The following is a 20423-nucleotide window of genomic DNA, read 5'->3' as shown; positions in this document are numbered from 1 at the left end:
AGGCTAAATAAATTGTAACACTCCCTGTATCACTTTACACATTTTAAAGTTCACTAACAGATTTTCACTAACAAAAGTTCACAAATTGAGTGTGTGAAAGGCTGTCTCTCTTTAATTGCAGTTGTAGCCGGTACATTTTCTCTAACAAATATTTGGTGTTGTAACAGATTGTGCTAAGGGATTCAAAGCCGGTGGTGTTACAGAGATGCCAGTGATGACCATGGTAGCAAGCCTTTTAATGACTCTTTCATTTTATGTATAGATATCTCTTGAATGTCTCTCAAACATGTTTTTATTTCCATGCAGGGTATTAAACCTGGTCCAGTTAATGACATGGTCATCATATCAGCCAGACCAAGAGAGAGGAGACTTGCAGAAGGAATCAGGTATGTGTTGTTGCTTATACTACACACACACACAACAAATCCATTTGCACACATACATTTACGCACACTCAGAAGTACTTACCTGCTTACTTGCTTAACCCTTGTGCATCAATTAAAAAAAGTTACACATAGGTCTATAGTGTACGGTAACCGGGAGGGGACATGTTCGGTTCACTTAGTTTTGTCGTGGCCACAACATATAAACTCGTGGGAATGTCATAATATCTCGTGCCTATGTTGAGCGAACGACATCCGTTTCTCGTGGCTACCAGTTTTATAACGTGGGAACCAAATCTTCACACGCGATACGGGCTCCTCCTTTTACCCCAGTCATAATTTACTTTATTTGTTCATTTAAGTTTCTCATAATTTGTTTTTGTTTATTGCCTTAAAAGGAACTTTATTCGTGACCCGAGTATTTCATTCAAGCCAGCAAATTTCTGACGAAAAAGCCCATTCAACTTAAGAATGCGCTTCAGGTGTCTTTCACTTACGTACCCGTGCCACTATAAATTATCTTGTGGCCACGATTTATTAGCACGTTCCCACGACTTAATATGACGTTCCCACGAATTAATATCTCGTGGCAACAACATATTATCACGTTCCCACAAGTTTATGTGTTGTGGCCACAACAAAACTAAGTGAACTGAACATGTCCCCTCCCGGTCACCGTAATAGTGGACAAAAATGTCTGTGTCAAAAAAATTGTCATAAGAATTTGAAGCTTGAGAGCACAGACTTAAATGTGGTCTCATTTTAAAGAAGACCCTTGGCAGATTGTTGTTGAAGTAAAAAAAAGTTTAAAAAGTGAAACCAAAAAAAAAGTTATAGAGGTTTAAGTTTAGGAAATTGATTTATGAACATTATTTTATGTAAAATATAAATTTTATACATCCATACCAACCAACGCACAGATAGCTTCATAATTTATCCAATTGGCTCCATAATACACATAAGCAGAAAACAAGAATAAAGCGAGTATTTGCTTTATAGGCCAAACCTGAATTTTTTTTACCATCTGGTAAAAAATATTAATTTGAATTTTGAACCCTTGCCAACAGAATGAAAGCCTATTAACAAAGACAGCATCATTTTATAGTTAAATGGCACAGGGATTAAAAATGGTAAAAAATTGTAATGGGTTTCAATGGGAACATAGTAAATAGTAAAATTCCAATAAAAATGCACACCTGTGGCAAAATTTATGCAGTTGGCATTAACACAGGCAAAATTATCACAAAAAAAAAAAAAACACTGAAAAAGACAAAAACGTCCATAACGATGCACAAGGGTTAAAGAGATAATCCAGTGTACTTACGACCATAGCCCTGTTGGTGGAGCTCACTGTTACCCCTTGTCCACCAAGGCAGAGCTGGTGCTGGTTCAGAGCCAGAGCCTAGTTTCAAATCGGTTCTTTGTTTTTCCACCGCCAAAGCACCAGCTCCGAACCAGTAAAACTGGTTCTTAAGTAGCACCAAATCATTGCAGGGTCTAGAACGGAGCCAAGTAAGAACCGCTTGCGTCAGAGGCTGGGGGCGGGGTTACCGTGGCCAACAAGACTGAAGAGAAACTTGTGACCGCTATTTTTAAATAGCAGCTAGTCGAGCTAATAGCAGCTCGATTATAATATCCGTCTATGTAAGTTACGGCGAGCTGCACGTACGCGTTGGATTCGCCGTGTTTGGATGCCGATTTATTTTCACAAACCCATGAGCATCCATAGTAACGCAACGTCTATTATTGTTGATGCCTTGTTCGAGATGCATCGGAGCAGCGTGGACCGATCAGAGCTGCGGGAGTATTTGGAGAATATACGACTCCTTGTGCTTTTTGATCGCTTTCGCAGTGCTTTGATTTCATGTGCTGATCGTTCTGCGAGAAGCCGATGCATCTCGAACAAGTCTGGTGTGTTTGTGTTTGGCGCTGCCGGACTAGCGTTGCTGGGCAACATGATACGTATGCAGTGACGTAAGATATAGCTCTGTTGTGGCTCTCTGGCCGGTGGAAACGCAAACCGGTTCTTAGTAAGCTCGTCAGTCGAACCAACTCCGAACTGGCAATAGCTCTAGCTCTGAACCAGCACCCGGTTCTTGTTGGTGGAAAAGGGGCATGAGTGCTGTCGGTAGGTAGAAGAAAGAGAGAATTCGGTACAACATAGACAGAGTTGTATTTTACATAACAACTGAGTTAGTGTGCGGTTCGTTATTCCGTCTTTGTTGTTCCAAATCTTTTCGTTCTTCTTCCAACCAACAGCACTCAGAGAGCTCCACCAACGGGGCTATGTTTAGAAGTACACTGGAGTATCACTTTAAATGCACACATAACTACACATGCATATGTACCCCCCCCCGACACTCACTCACTTACCGTACTTCCGTGGATGTATGCACACTCCCTCCTCCCTCCTTCATACAAGCAACCCACGAGTGCGTGCACACACAGTACATACACTATGCACATGCAAATAACACATGTGCCACACATGTACTTCTTAATTATAACACATTTGTTTGTCTTTTTTCCACAGAAGCAACTTGTATAAAGGAGTTAGCTGCCCTCTGCCAGACATCTCCACTCTGAAAGTTCAGGAGGCGTACCATGGACTTATTGCAGACGAAGCTCCCATGATCACAGCAATGGCTATCTCCAGTGATGTACCTCTCTGGTTGAGTCCATGTTCGGTCCGGTGCAGGAGGGAAGTGTGCTTTCCTATCAGCTACCAGTAAGGACAGTCCCCAGTACACGTCCACACACAGATGCCCCTTCTCCCCCACAGCTGCCACTCTCGTATTACAGACTGGGACCCTCTACCTGTGTATTTGTCTTTTCTGAACATCAGCACCATCATCTGGGTCAGGGTATATTCTGGCAAACCGTTTGCCAATCACGTTTCGCAATCGGCAAAGCAGATCATAGCACACGCCGTTTACCAACACACGATGGATAACTCGCAAAGCAAAACGTTCCTGCCTGTTTTCCCAGCACATCACTATCAATACACATAGAAAGCAAGAGGCTCGAGACGTAAGAGGCGGGGCAATCGTATAAAATTTTCAAATTAAAAGTTTGTTTAAATGCAACATTTAGCCTAATGTATGCATAATTAAAGTCGTGAGCATTTGCGTCCATTTTTCCTTTTTTATCCAACATTTTTTTGTATTTTTAAACACTATTGAATTCCAAACTTTAAATTAAACAAAATACAATATTAGATAGAAAATAAAATATTGATTTTTGCTCATTAAGTTTTAAAATTAAAAAAGGACAGATTAAAGTCGAAAAAAGGCCATTTACAAGTATATATGGCCAGGCTATATTTAGGCGATATATAGCTTATAGTGACTTGTACACCTAAATAATTTCTCAATATAGGCTAAACACCTAATTTAGATGCTCTTTCTGCCATTATTCATAAAACGGAGTGTACAGTTAAGAGATGGGATCGAGACAAGTATGTGTCGGTGTGCAACATAAGAGGCTATTGTTTAGAAATGGTTAAATATAAATTGTAAAAGCAATCATTTATTAGAATGCATTTCATCAATCTCATTTTTACTTTTTTATCATCTGCTTACATTTTAAAAACTTTGCCTCTTTATTTCCAAACTTTACACACAATTCAAGAATTGCATTCACAAAATGCAAAATGCCTCACATCTCTTGCAAAATGAAGCACTGCATTCAAAATAACAAACACATCTCAAAAACAAACATTTGTCTTGTGTTGCAAACACCTTTGCCATAATATTGTATTTTTTGGACATATCACACAGTTATTTAAATGTTAAGCTCTTCTTTTATGACACATCTCTTATGTACAGTTTTTGAACAGTAAGATTTTTACGTTTTTTCCGATTCCTTAGGCAGAGATTTTAAAAACAAGGCTCATTTTGTCAAAACACTACACATAATTCACACATCTATATTTTGACACAAGTGGCAAAACATCTCAGATAGCTTTTGCATAACCAAACACTTTACAATAATTTGGCTCACACATGGTTCATTCAGTCGGATTCTGTTTGAACCACTTCTTAAAAATCTTCTCAACCATCTTAAACATTTCTACCTTTCTAATGATACAGTCTGGGTTTGATTTTTTAAGATAGTGTTATACTATATAAACCAAACATAATTTTGAAAAAGGTGATTATTCCAAAGCCTATATATTCCATATTGTAAAGCCATGATTGGATGGTGTAAAGCAATGAATGCACAGGTGAAGAGTTAGTGTGAGGCACTAATGAATGTGGCTTTTTGATTGGTTGTGTTTGAAAAAGGAAATCAAGATACTTCCTGATAGATTTTTGTGTTTCATATAGAATTGTGTGTTGTTTTTTTGCCAAAAGTGTTTATTATGAAAGAAAGAAAAAACTGAGAATAAGTGTATGGTTTTGCAGATTTGGTGTGTGATTCTGGTGTTTGAGTGTCGGGTTTCAGAAATTGTGTGACAAATAAAGATTTGGTGTGTAATAAGCAGTCGAAAAAAAATTTAATAGGCGTTTTGAATTCATTCTATTGACACCTGAACAAGAGCCACTAGAGGGCACTGTTAGTGTTTTCCCGAAATTTTGCTGCTGGAGGCTCTCCAAACGGAGATGCATGTTCATCACTGACTTCGACCGGGTTTGTAAATAAAGACACAATGTATAATACATATTATGCTAATAAAAATGAACCTTTTAAGGGCGAGTGAAGGCATGCCATTGTGGGATGAGGCATGAGGTTGCGGGTTTGTGCACTCATTTCGAAACGATATTTAACAAATCTAGGGTTAGATTTATTTAGCAATTTCCATTATTTTATACGATCCCACGAGTCCTGAAGAATGCAACTTCAACTGCACTTTGTGGCGTGCATACTGAACACTTTCCCCCCCCATACCCATACCACTAATCTTAAACAAGAGTTGTTTGCATATAACATGCATGTAACAAGTAATTTATGTGTATAAATAACACGCCAATTAAACATAAATTAGTGAGACTGATACACAGTAGGGGACCAGGGTCAACAAATATAGAACCACCGCAATGAACAGCACCTGCTAACGTGGTAAGTATACATTTTATGCACCCTCCTATATCATGCCCGTAGCCAGGGGGGGTCGAGTGGTTCGAACAACCCAGCCCATACTGCCAAAGGTCCAGAATTTAGGAAGGTTATTGTTAAATAAACAAATGTTGTTATTTTAAATAACGAGATTTAAGGCCATAAAAAGTATTACATACCTTAATTAGTCTAAGAAAAGTCTTAATTATAATTTCAAGGGGTCTTAAATTTTGGGAAGGAAAGAGAAGAATCGCGTTATGGATTAAATGCGCTAGTCATTTAAAGCGCGTCACACGGACCGTTTATCCGTTAGGGCTCTTACAGAGTCAACGCGAGCAACGTGAGCGACGTGCTCCCTTTCATAGTCTACACGTCGGACGCAAGCAACTTGCAGTATCGCCCCCACCAACAACGCATAGTATTGCATGCAACGGTGCGTCGCGTATCAAAAACTGGGACGACACATTTTGCTACGCATAGACGCATAATGGCGGCCGAAGCGTAGCGATGCGTAGCCTTGCAGGCGCGTATGCGTATCGATGCGTTGACTCTGTAAGAGCCCTTACTCTAAACAGCGCTGTGAGATCCAGAGTGAAGCACTTTAATTCAGTAAAGAGCACAAGTGACTCGGAGATTTAAACAGATGAAACAACGCTGACAATCAGGAGAAACACTGCGCAACGATACAGTCAGAATAATTTTCCATAGATTTATTTTACTGTAACTCAAACTGCTTGGTATTGCGACAGAAATACGATATATCTAATTGTATTATATTATTAATGGAGACATGTATTAAATGTAGGATAAATGTAATATAATTACAGTATTTTGTGATAAATCTAGCTTTTGTGCATTTACACTAAAACCACTGTTAGTTAATTGTTATTCAGTGGGATTGAGGTGCTATATATAGGCGTATGTGTGTTGTTGTTATTAATATGTATGCTACTGTGGAAGAGCAAGGGTTAATTTTAATAAATCAAACAGTTGAAATTTCACCATATAAAAATTACGCTGTAAATTTTTTTACAGATGTTATTTTGATTAACATTATCTGAGCTGTAAATCATGATCGGTTTAATACTAGACATTGACCTATCCCGCTCGTGGGAGGCCAGAAAATTTAGTGGAGGGGTGTAGCATGAGGAAGAACACATTCCGACCAGGGGCGTTTTTTTTTGTTGTTTTTTTTTGCACACTGAACATGGATTGAAGCTCTTATTTTCGAACTCTCAAAGTGCATCAAATTAATTAATTTACTTTAAAAATGTTTACAGTTTTCTCCTAAATTCAGTTTTCGACATAGCTGTTTCAGTGATGCAAATTATCATTCCTTGTTGATGTGCAAAAGTCCAAAGATATCTTTATTGCTAAATCCTATGTAAATTTTTGTATGTAAATTTTACTTTGTTCTCAAATTATTCTGGGTTTAATCCAGTTATTGATGTTACAGTGGACAACTTGGCCAGGATTTTCAAGGTTTGCTCTCGTAAAAATGATTTAATCCTGGAACGTAAAAATAAACTTTTTTTTAGACTAAATTCAGTATAAAAACTCTTCAGATTCTTCCGATTAAGCTTCATTTTACAATTGGTAATGTTTTGTAAGTGTTAAATATACATTTAGCCTGAATGTTAAGTTACATATCGAGCCTAAATATAAAGTTACATTAACAACGTAAAAGCACAACCTGCCTCATGGCCCATGTCAGAAACCAAACCTGCAGTCATATAAACCTGAAAAATTAAGGCTGGGCGATTTTTTTTTTATTAATTAGAATTTATTGTTTTGGAAGGTTTTTATAATTAATCAAGAAAATCGAGCGTTTTTCAGTAAAACATTAGCAACCGTTAAGAGACGAATGATGCCGACCGCGCGATGGCGCAGCTGATCAACGCCTCTGGTGTCACGCATTCCTGGAGTGAATAGAACAAATAAAAGAGAATTTAACTAAAACTAACTTTTAGTTTTTAAGTTGACTAGTTAAACATTTTAAAAAAAATACCGATTGTTGGTCAGTCGTTCTAAAAAAAAAAAAAATCTCCGGTGTGTGTTCACAGTGTGTGTGCGTGTGTGTGTTCACTTCTCACTGCTGTGTGTGTGCACTTGGATGGGTTAAATGCAGAACACCAATTTCGAGTATGGGTCACCATACTTGACAATACGTAACGACTTTTCACTTGCATATTAAGATGCCTTCTTCAAGACACCAGAGTTTCCAGTCCTGGAAAGCTAATGACAATTTGTTGGTCCAAAGTATAGCGTAATATTCTTACTAATTTGTATTCTGATCTTGTGCTGTTCTCTTGTCTCCTTTGTCTAGATTACACAGTCAAGTGTTTACTTGACCAATGACATGGGGATTTCAGTTTTCCCAGGTTCATCTGGATTCTTCAGTTGTTTGGACCTCATGAATGGTGGGAGTACCTTCCAGGTGATGGGTGATGATGCATGTGGGCCACTCCCTAGCCCAGTCCCATTTCACCCAAACCCTGGACAAAGTCGACCTCGTTTCAGCTTTTCCCGATCTGCCACTGCAACAGCTACACGTGCAGTTAGTCCTGCAGTTAGCCCCAAAATGTATCAAAGGTAAGTGTAAAAACTTACTTTTTAGCAGATAAAAATTGGTCAGCATTGACAAAATGCTGGTGCAGTGAAATGCAATTTCAAAGTAATGCAGATATAAGTGTTTAAAGTCACCACTTCTGATAGGTACAGTGTGTTTGTGTGTGTTCCCACAGAACCATTTTCCTTGGACAACTTGAGGGTGACAAACTAGTGCAGGACAAGGCATTAGTTATTCCTTTCGAGGAGAGTGAGGCCTGTTTGTCAACAATGAAAACAAAAGTAAAAGAAGCCCTTGCTTTGGGTCCTGAAACCAGCATAGTCTTGACTGATAGTCAAGGAAATTTGCTTATCGATACCCCTGGAATTAAAGGTCTGTGTTGTGGGCTGGAGTATTGGAACAAATTCATTCTGAAGTTTGCCCCAGCTCATCAATGATGGTATCATTCTGAATTTCACACAATTTTTTAATTTATTTTTATCCCCACTGCCACAGGATCTGCGTATTGGAAACAGAGCTCCAGACGTATTTTTGCAATAGCAGAGGATGTATTTGCAGAGATGGGGAGGAGGAAACATAGGAAACTAGGACATATTTTAAAAATAAGGGCAAACTTACCCAAGTAAATAGAATGATACATTTGAGTAAACAATTTTTTACACAGCATGACTAAATAAATTCAACTTACTTATTGTAGTCAGAAACTGTAGCTGGAATCGGAACTCTCAGTTCTGCCCATTGCCCGTCTCTTGTCCTCGCCCTTCTCTGGACAGTGAGATTTTCATTTGCCGAATGGAAAGAGGAGCACATGAGGACTTCCCTGGTGTCCTTCCATTCGACGTAGAGCAGCTCGTTGTCACGGATCCAACGAATACTCCCACGAGGAGCATTTCTGGGCAGCTTGTTGGCAGCGGTTTTTGGGACACCCACACGGTTGCTCCGGACAGTCCCACAGGCCCTGATGCCCTTCTGTAGTAGGTCTTTGAACAGTGATGGGCTTGTGTAGAAATTATCTACGTACAGTATGTAGCCTGTTCCAAGGTTTTTCTCATCCACCAGCGCCATCACTGATTCGTAGCTCAGCCCCTTGCTTTCTCGGCTTGGTGGTAAAGGAGATTTTCCTTCATAAATGATAAAATCCCAAGTATAAAAGTTGGCTGAGTCCGCTAAAACAAATAGCTTGTAGCCCCATTTGGTTGGTTTCTCTTTATGGTACTGCTTCAGGGAAATCCTGGCCTTGGATGCCACCATCCTCTCGTTTATGGCAATGTTTTGGTAGGGATGAAAATATGTTTTGCATGCATCACGCAGCTCCTGATAGACTGGCTTCAGTTTTCCTAGCCGGTCATAAGCAGGTGTGCCTTTTTTTTTCATATTTTCAGCATCCTTCTTCGGATGACTCAGATGAAGTGCTGAGGATATGGCTTGGAACTTCCGGCACGAGATAACGATGGCAGGAAAGCCAAGACTGTAAATTCTGGATCCATTCCAATAATCTGTCAGTACTGGTAACTTTACCAGACCCATGTAAACCAGTACTGACAGATAAGAGTACAGGTCCTTCATGGTCATGTCCTGCCATGGTCTTCGTGTGGTGTCCTGATGCTCAGCTGCATATGCATTTGAATTCTGAATTATCGTCTGACAAACTGTGTGTGAAAAAAACAACTGAAACAGCTCCAGAGCACTGTAGGACTCTGTGGAGATAAGCTGAGGGCCAGGAGTCCGTGCTGGTCTGAAAGTTGTCTGAGATGGTGGCCTGTCTGGTTCATCTGAGGTGTGCCATCTTGCCTCAGTGTTGCCAGGGGAAACAACATGTTCTGTTGGTCTCCCTCTTCCTCTGGTTTGTCCTCTCTCCATAACTCTTCCTCTGCTCTGTCCTCTCTCTCTCCCTCTTCCTCTGGCTTGTCCTCTCTCCATCACTCTTCCTCTGCTCTGTCCTCTCTCTCTCCCTCTTCCTCTGGCTTGTCCTCTCTCCATCACTCTTCCTCTGCTCTGTCCTCTCTCTCTCCCTCTTCCTCTGGCTTGTCCTCTCTCCATCATTCTTCCTCTGCTCTGTCCTCTTACTCTGCTCTGTCCTCTCTCTCTCCCTCTTCCTCTGGCTTGTCCTCTCTCTATCACTCTTCCTCTGCTCTGTCCTCTTCCTATGCTCTTTCCTCTTCCTATGCTCTGTCCTCTTCCTCTGCTCTGTCCCCTTCCTCTGCTGTGTCCTCGCCCTCTTCCTCTACCTTCATTTCCAAACCTTATGAAATTATTAGCTGTTGTAGCTGATGTTGATGCAGCAGATGTAGATGGTTCACATCTATCAGCAGGTAAGTCCACACTATCATCATCTGAATACCTATTGAAACAATATAAAACTGACTAGTACAAAACAACTTTATCACATGTAATTCATTATACATCTACATACACATCTATATTGATAACTGTCACATAATTCTGTGTAATATTTACTTGTATCCCACTAAAAATAGTACAGATAATAAGCTCACATAGTAAAGATAGTATATTAGTGTGAAAAAAGTTGTAAACTCACTGTTCTTGAGTTGAATCAGACATCTCTTCTGGTAAAAGCGCATCAGGCTCGTCTTCGCAGGAGTTATGATCTTGCTCTTCATCGCTCGAATTACACAGTTCATCAAGAACTTCAAAAAGTGTAAAACACTTTTTAGGCCTAGGTCGAGCCATCTTGAGATTGTGCAGTTGAGAGTGAAAGTGCAGCCAGTGTGTGTACTGGCTTTCTGGGGTGCACGTTTACAAAACATTCAGCAGCATTTCCAAACAGACGCTTGATTACTATTGGCAGGTGTTTCCATTTTAATCTAAACGTGGTTTCTACTGGTTAACGTTTGTGTCAATATCAGATTTCAAAGAGATCATAGGTCCACTGAGAGGCAGACATCAATTGAGCGTTAGTAACAGCTCTGGCAGCTCTGTTTGGTTACTGAGACTGCCTTGCCTTGCTGTTATTGGACATAATGTTGTAAACGAGGACTACCAACACGGCAACATATATTCTTAGTTGATGTATCAGGTATTGAATGAATAAATTATAATGGGCTTTTTTTTTGCAATAATGTATACAGCATAGGGGTAGGTTTTGCAATAATGGTTTTGCAATAATGTATACAGCATATATTCTCTATGTATAATATTATTTTCTGAATATTTTTGGCTAAATACTAGAATCAATGTATATGTTATGAACTTTTAGCATGAAAATCAAAGTTTGAATGATTACAAGTGGGGTTGTTGACTTTTTGTTACAAAGGTGAAAACTCCTGTAAGGATACAGATTTTTTGATGCACACTCTTGCAGAGCCGGATTATCCTTAAGGGCACTTGGACCAGTGCCCAGGGGCACCAACCATTCACAACCACTAGGGGGGCACCACATGACACAAGCTTTAAAAAATGTTTTCGTAAATTGTTATATTATTAACTTGAAATTCTTGAAAGACCGAATTACATAACTCGTTTATGTACACTAACTTAACAACAATAATAATAATAATAAATTATAAATAAATAAAGATTACATGACCACTATCACTCCCTGACCACTATCACTCTTATTATTGTTACTTATATCATTAAATAAAGTTGTTATTCTAATAAAAAACGCATTATATTTAATTTGAGTTATTTTTAACCTTAAATAATACTGCCAACTGATAGGGCTCTCTGTATGTTTACAGCATTAGGTGAGATTTATTTTATTCTTGAAAAAAATTAATGCCTATCTATCTTGTGTACCTAATATTTATCCAAATGAGTCAATATTAAATCAAATCACAATAATTGAATTGAATTGAAATCGTGAAATTTGTGTCAAGCAATAATAATAAAAAAAGTAGCTTACCAGAAAGTAGCTTACCTTGCTTACCATGTGCAAGTTTGCAGCTGTAAATATCAATCAATCTATTTTTTCTCTGACTTCACATTCAAAAAACAGGTGTGAACATTTTCTACGATTGCAAATTTCAATTTACAAGTTCGGATTTTTTTTACAAGCTCTCATTTGTTTTGTTTTTCTCTCTGTCACTTCAAATTCAGATCACGTGAGTGTGAATATTTTTGTTTTTCATCAATATTTTTATTGAGTTTTAACATAATCAATGTACTTACATATAAAACATGCTTGACACTTAAGGAAAACATAAATGTAAAGGACAGAGTCATTAAGAATAAGAATAATAATAATAATAATAATTTTTTTTATAAAATAAAAAATAACTAAAAGCTTCTCATCTCATACTATTTGACTATTTGACATAGCTTCTCAATCAGCCACTGGTACGTCATTTCCACCATGTTCAAGAAAGAATAAGAAAGGATTCCAGATTTCCTCAAACCTCCTATATTTACCTTTCACAATATAAGTTACCTTTTCGGGGGGTTTTTTTCCGTTTTTTTGTTCTGAAAGTTCTCACATCGTATTCTACAAGCTCTCACATTTTGCACCATATTTACCTTTATAGACATTGGAGATATGGTCGAAAGCACTTCCAGCCAGGTACATGAGAGTGCACTCCAAGGAGATGGCGACGAGGAAGACCTGGGGGAAGATGAGGACGTTAGGGATGTCGTCAATGAAAACACCTCCAGGCCAGATGTGCCGCCGAAGCCTGTGGATCATTTTACCCTCTCAACTGATCCTGCACTATGGGGAGATCTAACCGAGCTAATGATAGAACTGGCTATTTCTAAAGGTTCCGCCGCCTATCACAATCGGGCAGCTAAATACCCCGCCTCTGCACGGGACACTGGTATGAAAAAGCGATTTCTTACAAATGATCTTTTGCAATGCCACCTCCCAAACAAACAGGTGGTGTCTAGAGATTGGTTAATTTACTCGCCTTCAACAGGCATGGTTTATTGCTTTGCATGCAAATTGCTGTCCTTGCAGCAAAATGCTTTTACATCTGGATATTCTGACTGGAAACATCCTGAGCGAGTTTCAGCTCATGAAAAGAGTGCAAGCCATCATGAAAGTATGTTAGCCCTTTTAAGGAGATCAAGGAATGTGGGCACAGTGGATGCCTTACTCAGGCAACAGAGAGATGATGAGGCAAAGTATTGGAGAGAGGTTTTGCAGCGTGTTGTGGCTGTAATCAAATTCTTGAGTGTGAGAGGTTTAGCGTTCAGAGGGGAGGACGAACTTCTGGGCTCATCGAGGAATGGCAATTATCTCTGACTGTTGGAACTCATTGCAGAGTTTGATCCATTCTTAAAAGAGCACCTGGAGAAATACGGTAAAAAGGGAAGAGGCACCACATCTTACCTGTCATCTACTGTGTGTGATGAGCTCATTTGTTTAATGGGTGAGAAAGTAAAGAGGAGGATCGCATCCGAACTACAGCATGCCAAATATTTTTCAATCATCACGGATTCATCACCTGACATGTCACATACTGACCAGCTGACATTTAACTTTAGATGTGTCAGTGATGAAGGTGAAGTAGTTGAGCGATTTGTTGGTTTCGAGCCTATTTATAGCCACACGGGAGAAAGCCTTGCTGATTGTGTTGTGAAAATGATAAATGATCTTGAGTTAGACCTGTCAAATTGCAGAGGCCAAAGTTACGACAACGCCAGTAACATGTCCGGTAAATACAATGGCCTTCAGGCTCATCTTAAAAAAAGAAATCCCCTGATTCATTATGTGCCCTGTGCTGCACATTCACTCAATCTCGTGGGGGTGAACAGCATAGAGGACAGTTGTCCACATGCAAGAAATTTCTTTGACTTGCTCCAGTCTCTCTATGTGTTTTGTGCGAAGTCCACACACCGCTGGGATAAAATCTTCCACAACACAGATGTGATCAGGACTCTAAAACCCTTATCCAATACCAGGTGGACATGCAGAGCGGACTCGACCAAGGCATTGAAGGAAAACTACAAGGCCATCAGAGAGGCTTTGGGCAGATTTTCCATCGATCCGGAGGAGAAGGGGGATGCCAGACGTGAGGCCAGATCACTCTGCGCTCAACTTGATAAATTGGAGACCGCGATTATGACAAATGTTTGGGATAGCATACTAACCAGGTTCAAGGCCACTACTGAGACTTTGCAAAAGCATGACATAACTTTAGACAATGCAGAACGTCTTTTGGAGTCACTGCGTTCTGCATTATGTGGCATCGCAGATGGATCAGTTTGAGAAGTACGAAAATGCCGCTCGAGATATTGAGGGAGTTACTCAGCTATGTGAGGAGGAGACCAAAAGAGTAAAAAAACGAAAATATTGTCCAGATGAATCAGGAGAAAGTGATGCTCTACTAGGCCTGCATGGCAGCCGACGATTCAAAGTGGAAACCTACAATGTCATCTTGGACAAGTTGCTGTCTCGTCTTGCCAAGCGCATCGGCGCATACACAGAATTGAACAAACTATTTAGCGTTTTGTTTAACACCGACACAGATTGTAACTTCGATCTAAGTACCTATGCTTACCCTGGATTTAGTTCTTAATTTACTGTTGGGGGGGGGGGGGATTCTTCTTTCTTGGCCAGGAAGATATTATATTTCCTAGAGTTAATAACTGTTTATGCTTTCTGTTCATTGGATGAACTGATAGACTAATCATACTATTGATTCTGCTACAGTAAATTCTGAAAATTATTAATTATTGATCATAATTCGTTATGAATAATAATTACTTAGATTTATACGTGGGCGTATAAACGCTACATGTTTGGTGGAGAATAATGCGGGAAGTTTAACCTAAAATTGTAAGCATATTACCAAGTAATTTATCTGTTCATATTATGCGGATGAGGGATCCGGACCTCTGAGAGTCTGTGTGTGACGTATGGAGAGCGCGCCGCGCTTGAATGCTACCTGCTGCTCGAGCTGTCTACTCTAATCTAGTCTGCCTCGCTTCCCATGTTATTTTAATTTAACTGCAGTAAAATAACCCAAGATATAAAATCTCACACTACGATAAGGTAAGAATTGAGCGTGTCCCTCAATTTCTGAAATACTTCGATTATAGCCTACTGACGTCTGCGTGTCCCAGCGTCTTTCAAAGCTATATGTGTGTGTATCAGCCAGAGTGCTTAATGAAATTATACTGCAGTAATTAAAATAACCATATAAGAACGAATATTCTCCTCACAGAGCGACGAGCGTGTTTCTAACGTTATATATCTGATACAACGTGCGTGTTCCACGGCGATCAGTGATAAACATAGAAGCCTTATATATACTTGTCTTACTGGCAGTGCGAGTTCCACTGCTAAGACAAATATTCCCTTCAGTTAGTTTTATTTCTCAGGTTGTCAGTGCGCGTCCCACTACAATCCCCGTGAAAAACTATAACTGTTAAGCTTATCTGTTTGTGTCTGTTCAATGAATCCTCAATGAATTAAATTTAGATTTAAAAGGTATTTGAAGTTACTGTGTAGGAAATCAATTTCAATCTCATCAGTGAAATGTTGCTGCATTGTGTTTTTGATTGTGATGTAATGTTTAGGGTAAATAAGTAATAAATGACTTAGATCTAAGCATTTAGGTGTTTTGTACGGCTTAAGTTTAGTTTTAAAAGATAATAGACTAATTAAAAATGAGAGACCAAACAAAAGCAGATTACTAATTGAATTGACCAAAGAAGTATTTTAACAAGGTAGCATTCAAAGGCCTAAACTGTATACAAACAGATTTCAAACAAATATAAACTCTGATAAGATTAAGGAATTGAAAGGGGTTTAAAAAATCATTCTAGAACAAAATTAAAAAAAATTTAATTTACAAACAAAAACTGGTTTTAGGCACGCTTGGATCCATGAAATTATTTTTAATATCACTAAGCTTTCATAAAGGCACTGTATATCAAGCTTTCACTCAGACGTCCCTCATAAGGGGACTGCACATATCATACATAGTTTGTATGTGTGTTATGTGCAATGCCTTGTTGAGGGTCGTCTGGCTGAAAGCCTGATATGCAGTGCCTTTATGAAAGTGTATCAATATACAGTGTGGTTGCCCTTTACATGTTGGAAATCCTCAGACCTCAGGCTTCTTTGCCCAGGCCTTTACCAGTGGCCCATTTTCATAGTTTGCAAGGAGACAAGCTACCGTGTACAGTTGATTGATGCTCCTCAAAACCCGTAGGGGAATCACAGAATCAAAAAACGTGTGCTTTTTGACCCAGCGAATGGTCCGGTGTATCCTCCCTGTCATCCTCTGGTGGCGGTCTTTCCCTTCTCTCCCAAAACCCTTGTCTTGTAGGAGAGAAGTTGTTCCGCTCAAATAACACAGGAACAGCACCCTTTTTTAACAGCCGTCGACCTGTTTCTGATGCTGGTTCACGGATGTCTTCCGTTTTGAAGTGCCGGCTACACACCCGGGTGTAAATAAGTTGTAAATCTGTTTTGTACCTGATCGCATCCAGGTAATACGCATTTCCGTGATGAAGGCATAGCTAGTTAGCAAACTGTAGGCTGTAGTAACTAATAGTACTGACAGTAACTCGCAATTAAGCAGCAAACTGATGCGAATAATGTGCTCTAATTATATTGTTAGGGGAGGGGCCAGCCTCATTGACTCCAGTGCGTCATCAACAGTAGGGACCATTTTAGCCCCGCCCAAAAAATCCTGAACACAGCATTGGTGAAAAACTGTTTAACGGTCTAACTCCACAATTCAGTACTTCACAGTTCACAGTCTTTGTAATGTGTTTTAGCAATACATTTCTAACATTTCTAATGTGTTTAGATTTTTTTTTTTTTTTTTGCCTTTACAGGGACTTTAATTTCAGTAAGTAATTTCTTAGCGAGCGCTAAAAGAGTAGGTACTATAAAGCCTGATCACATTAATAATAATAATAATAATAATTTGTTACATTTATATAGCGCTTTTTCTGAGACCTCAAAGCGCTTTACATAGAAGGGGGGGAATCTCCTCAACCACCACCAATGTGCAGCATCCACTTGGATGATGCGACGGCAGCCATATTGCGCCAGAACGCCCACCACACACCAGCTTACTGGTGGAGAGGAGACAGTGATGAAGCCAATCAGTATATGGGGATGATTAGGAGGCCATGATCGACAGAGGCCAAGGGGCAAATTTGGCCCGGATGCCGGGGTTACACCCCTACTCTTTTTCGAAGGACATCCTGGGATTTTTAATGACCACAAAGAGTCAAGACCTCGGTTTAACGTCTCATCCGAAGGACGGTGCTCTTTTTGGCAGTATAGTGTCCCCGTCACTACACTGGGGTGTTAGGACCCACACAGACCACAGGGTGAGCACCCCCTGCTGGCCTCACTAACACCTCTTCCATTAAATAGGAATGCGATCCGGATATCCGCCATGTTGACGTTATCATGTGACCTACAAAATTATCACAAGCACAACAACTTAAAAGATATGAGCAACTGTCACATTCATGTTAATTTGGACATGTTTTGTATTCACCTGCCTTCGTCACTCATCTGTTATCATGGACACTAATGTGCACTCATCAGTCACCTTCATTAACACCTGTATATGTTCAGTTCTCCTTCAGTTCAGTGTCCTGTATCGTCTATGTTAGGTGTGTGTTGCTCTCCGTTTGCCATTCTGTTGGAACTATTGTAAATAAACCTTTGTACTTAATCGTATCTATCCTCCTCATCTGTCTGCCAGCAACCACCTGTGACAGCAACAGGTTTAATTAATATATCTGTACATTTCTTAAAATTGATGAAACCTGCTGATTTTGTGGTCTTGTTGAAGAGTGCCCATTAAGTGTCCAAATATTTTGTAAGTGTAGTATAACCAATAAATATAGGGTTGATTTAAGTCCTTATATTTTGAACCCTACTAATGTGACCCACAGTTTTATCCTTAAAAATATTATTTTTTATTACAAAAACCCCAAATCGTCATCTCTTGAATATGTTGTTCATTTCTTTATTTTATATGCAAAATGTTTCACCCACACGTAAAAGTGGTTTAAATCTTCTTTATTTTTCTTGTTAAATTTAAGTATCGTTTCATCCCTCTGCCTTATAAATAACAAGAAATGCATTTCTTGATGTATTCAAATTCTTGAATTATTCAAAGATGTTTAACCCCTTCATTGTGCTTTTTTTTCCTGTGTATATAATCTCATATTATGATGTACGCAAAATATTTATGTTTTCTGTTTTTTTCCGGGTTTTTTTTCTGTTGTCATTATGATTGTTTATTGTTACAGATACAACCATGGTATCTTTCCATGATCTTGTATGTAATTATAATTTCTGCAATAACAAAATGATATAAGCGACAGGTGCGCCAACACTTCATAGCATCAATAACTCGACAGCCCTACCTAGAATGGTTTTCGTTTGTAATGTCTGCACGAAGACTGTTGATATTATACTCGAAAAATGTAAGTGTCACTACTTAAAAATAGAGATTACCCCAGAATGAATTGCATTGCTAACCCACCCCAACACTTACACACAATAATAATGATAAATTCTGATCAATACTTTTTTTTTTACTGAAAATTATATTTTTGTCAAACAAGCTAAATGTTATTTGTTTTGTCATGACATAATCATAACACAATCATTACTACATGAAAAGAGGTTAATCTGGACCACTATTTTCCTGTTAGTTTTACTATTATCACACCGTGTTCGTTTGTTGGCCAGAGGAGAACTGCCCCCCCGACTGAGTCTGGTTTCTCCCAAGGTTTTTTTTCTCCATTCTGCCACCTGATGGAGTTTTGGTTCATTATCACTGTCGCCTCTGGCTTGCTTAGTTGGGCACACTTAATATTCAACAATATTATTGATCTGACTGCACTGATGCTGTTGAACTGAACTGAGCTAGATGATGACATCACTGTTTTCTGCAGAACTGCTTTATAGATGAAATGAACTAAATTAATAACTGATCATCTTTACAATGGAACTGAATAAACACTGAACTGACTTCAGATGAACAGCAGCAGAAATGCATCATTTTCCTGTTTGAAACAATCTGTATTGTATAAAGCGCTATATAAATGAATGTGACTTGATATTGAAGTGGACTGTGGCTAACGGATTCTGGCTGTGTGAGAGTTGCGACGCGCATGAACTAACTCTTCTGCATCTGTCGTAATTTAGATGTACTTTTAAGATGGAAAACAGATAATAGAGAGAGGAGTTTTTTTTTCTTCAGACTGTTTCATTTTTGTGTGGTTATCTGGGCAGATATTGTGTAATATCGGCATGACTTGCTTGGTCTATGAAACTTAACCGTCCCAGTCCAGACTGTAAAGTCATTGTTGGCTTTAAAGTCGACAGTTTCATAATTTTTGCTGTTGGCTGGCCAGATAGCGTGTGTGGTCCTGGTATTAGGGCAGGGGTTCTCAACCTTTTGCAACTCATGGCCCACCAATGACTGTTTATTAAAAACATTCCGAGGACCACCTTTCCAAATATGATAGTATTAACACGGAATAACAGAAAATTAAAAAAGTACAATGATATACTCTGCTGTTAATCTGTTATGTCACTGTAGCAGACTAGGTCAAGTTAGGGGATGGAATATACAGTTTGTACAAAAAAAAAAAAAAACATAAAAAAAAATATAAAAAATGTCTATGGAAAGTCCAATAAAACATGAAAACCCAGCGCTATACAGGCTATACTTATAAGGGCCAAATGTCCTCACAACTAGTGGGGACATTTTATTGGTCCTCGCTAGTTAAACAGGCTTATTAATCATTCAAAACATGTTTTTATTTAAATTGAGTGTTTTCCACCTGTTTCTGTGATGGGTAGGTTTAGGGATAGGGGTTGGGTTAGGCGATAGAAATATCATTAACCTGATATAAAATTAATGAAAGTATATGCAATGTTCTCATAGTGAAACAAACATGAGTGAGCGTGTGTGTGTTTTTGAGGTTTAACCTACAGTGTGGGGACCAAATCTAAAACCTAAAGTAAACATTGTGTGGGCAATGAGTCAATGAGAGTTGTCTTCTGAGGTGAAGAGGTCTGAAACATTTGGGGGTGGAGTCTCCATTCTCCTGGAGACACCCCGCCCCAGGACAGTATGTCTGCTCCTTGGCTCAGTCTGCCCGGCTCGTGCACCGTGCTCAAGGAACGCCATCTTGTAAAGAGATCTCGACCTGAGGCCGCCCTGGCGATTTATAAAGGCCACCACTGTCATGTTATCTGAATGGACGAGGACGTGACGCCCCTCTAGGGCTGGCAGGAAGGTTTTGAGAGCCAGGAAAACAGTCATCATTTAGAGCCAGTTGATATGCATGTGTTGCTCCAAGCTGGTCTAGGAGCCGAATGCAGTCTGCCCACACACAAAGCATCCCAACCTTCCAGGAGGCATCTGTAGTGACAACCTTCCTTCTGGAGGTCATTCCCAACTGGACGGCTGCCTGATATAGGTGAGGGCCCCTCCGGGACTCAGGCTTTTACCCAGTAC

At 39.3% G+C, this 20423-nt stretch overlaps 3 protein-coding genes across 3 annotated transcripts in view; 1 reads left to right on the top strand and 2 right to left on the bottom strand.

The window, feature by feature from the left end:
* LOC309497632 (uncharacterized protein) overlaps nucleotides 1-20423 on the bottom strand; it is a 189176-nt gene that overhangs the window by 18651 nt on the left and 150102 nt on the right. The gene's annotated exons all lie outside the window — the stretch shown is intronic.
* Nucleotides 1-20423, bottom strand: part of LOC309497657 (uncharacterized protein) — a 105078-nt gene that overhangs the window by 40689 nt on the left and 43966 nt on the right. The gene's annotated exons all lie outside the window — the stretch shown is intronic.
* Nucleotides 223-7827, top strand: LOC309497696 (uncharacterized protein). The gene is made up of 3 exons (XM_082168024.1): nucleotides 223-386; nucleotides 2917-3111; nucleotides 7768-7827. Exons 1-3 carry the CDS (start codon nucleotides 274-276, stop codon nucleotides 7790-7792), a joined length of 333 nt encoding a protein of 110 aa, XP_082024150.1. The 5' UTR covers nucleotides 223-273; the 3' UTR covers nucleotides 7793-7827.

Source organism: Leuciscus leuciscus (assembly GCF_965113295.1).
Source record: "Leuciscus leuciscus genome assembly, chromosome: 4".
Classification (NCBI taxonomy): domain Eukaryota; kingdom Metazoa; phylum Chordata; class Actinopteri; order Cypriniformes; family Leuciscidae; genus Leuciscus; species Leuciscus leuciscus.
Note: the sequence above shows the minus strand (reverse complement) of the source record. Positions and strands in the feature narration are given on the sequence as shown.

Excerpts from the sequence above, each read along its gene's own strand:
- LOC309497696 (XM_082168024.1), top strand. The coding sequence starts at position 274 with ATGTCTCTCAAACATGTTTTTATTTCCATGCAGGGTATTAAACCTGGT. Across the intron at positions 387-2,916 it reads AGACTTGCAGAAGGAATCAG|AAGCAACTTGTATAAAGGAG; the intron begins GTATGTGTTGTT and ends TTTTTTCCACAG. Across the intron at positions 3,112-7,767 it reads TGCTTTCCTATCAGCTACCA|ATTACACAGTCAAGTGTTTA; the intron begins GTAAGGACAGTC and ends TCCTTTGTCTAG.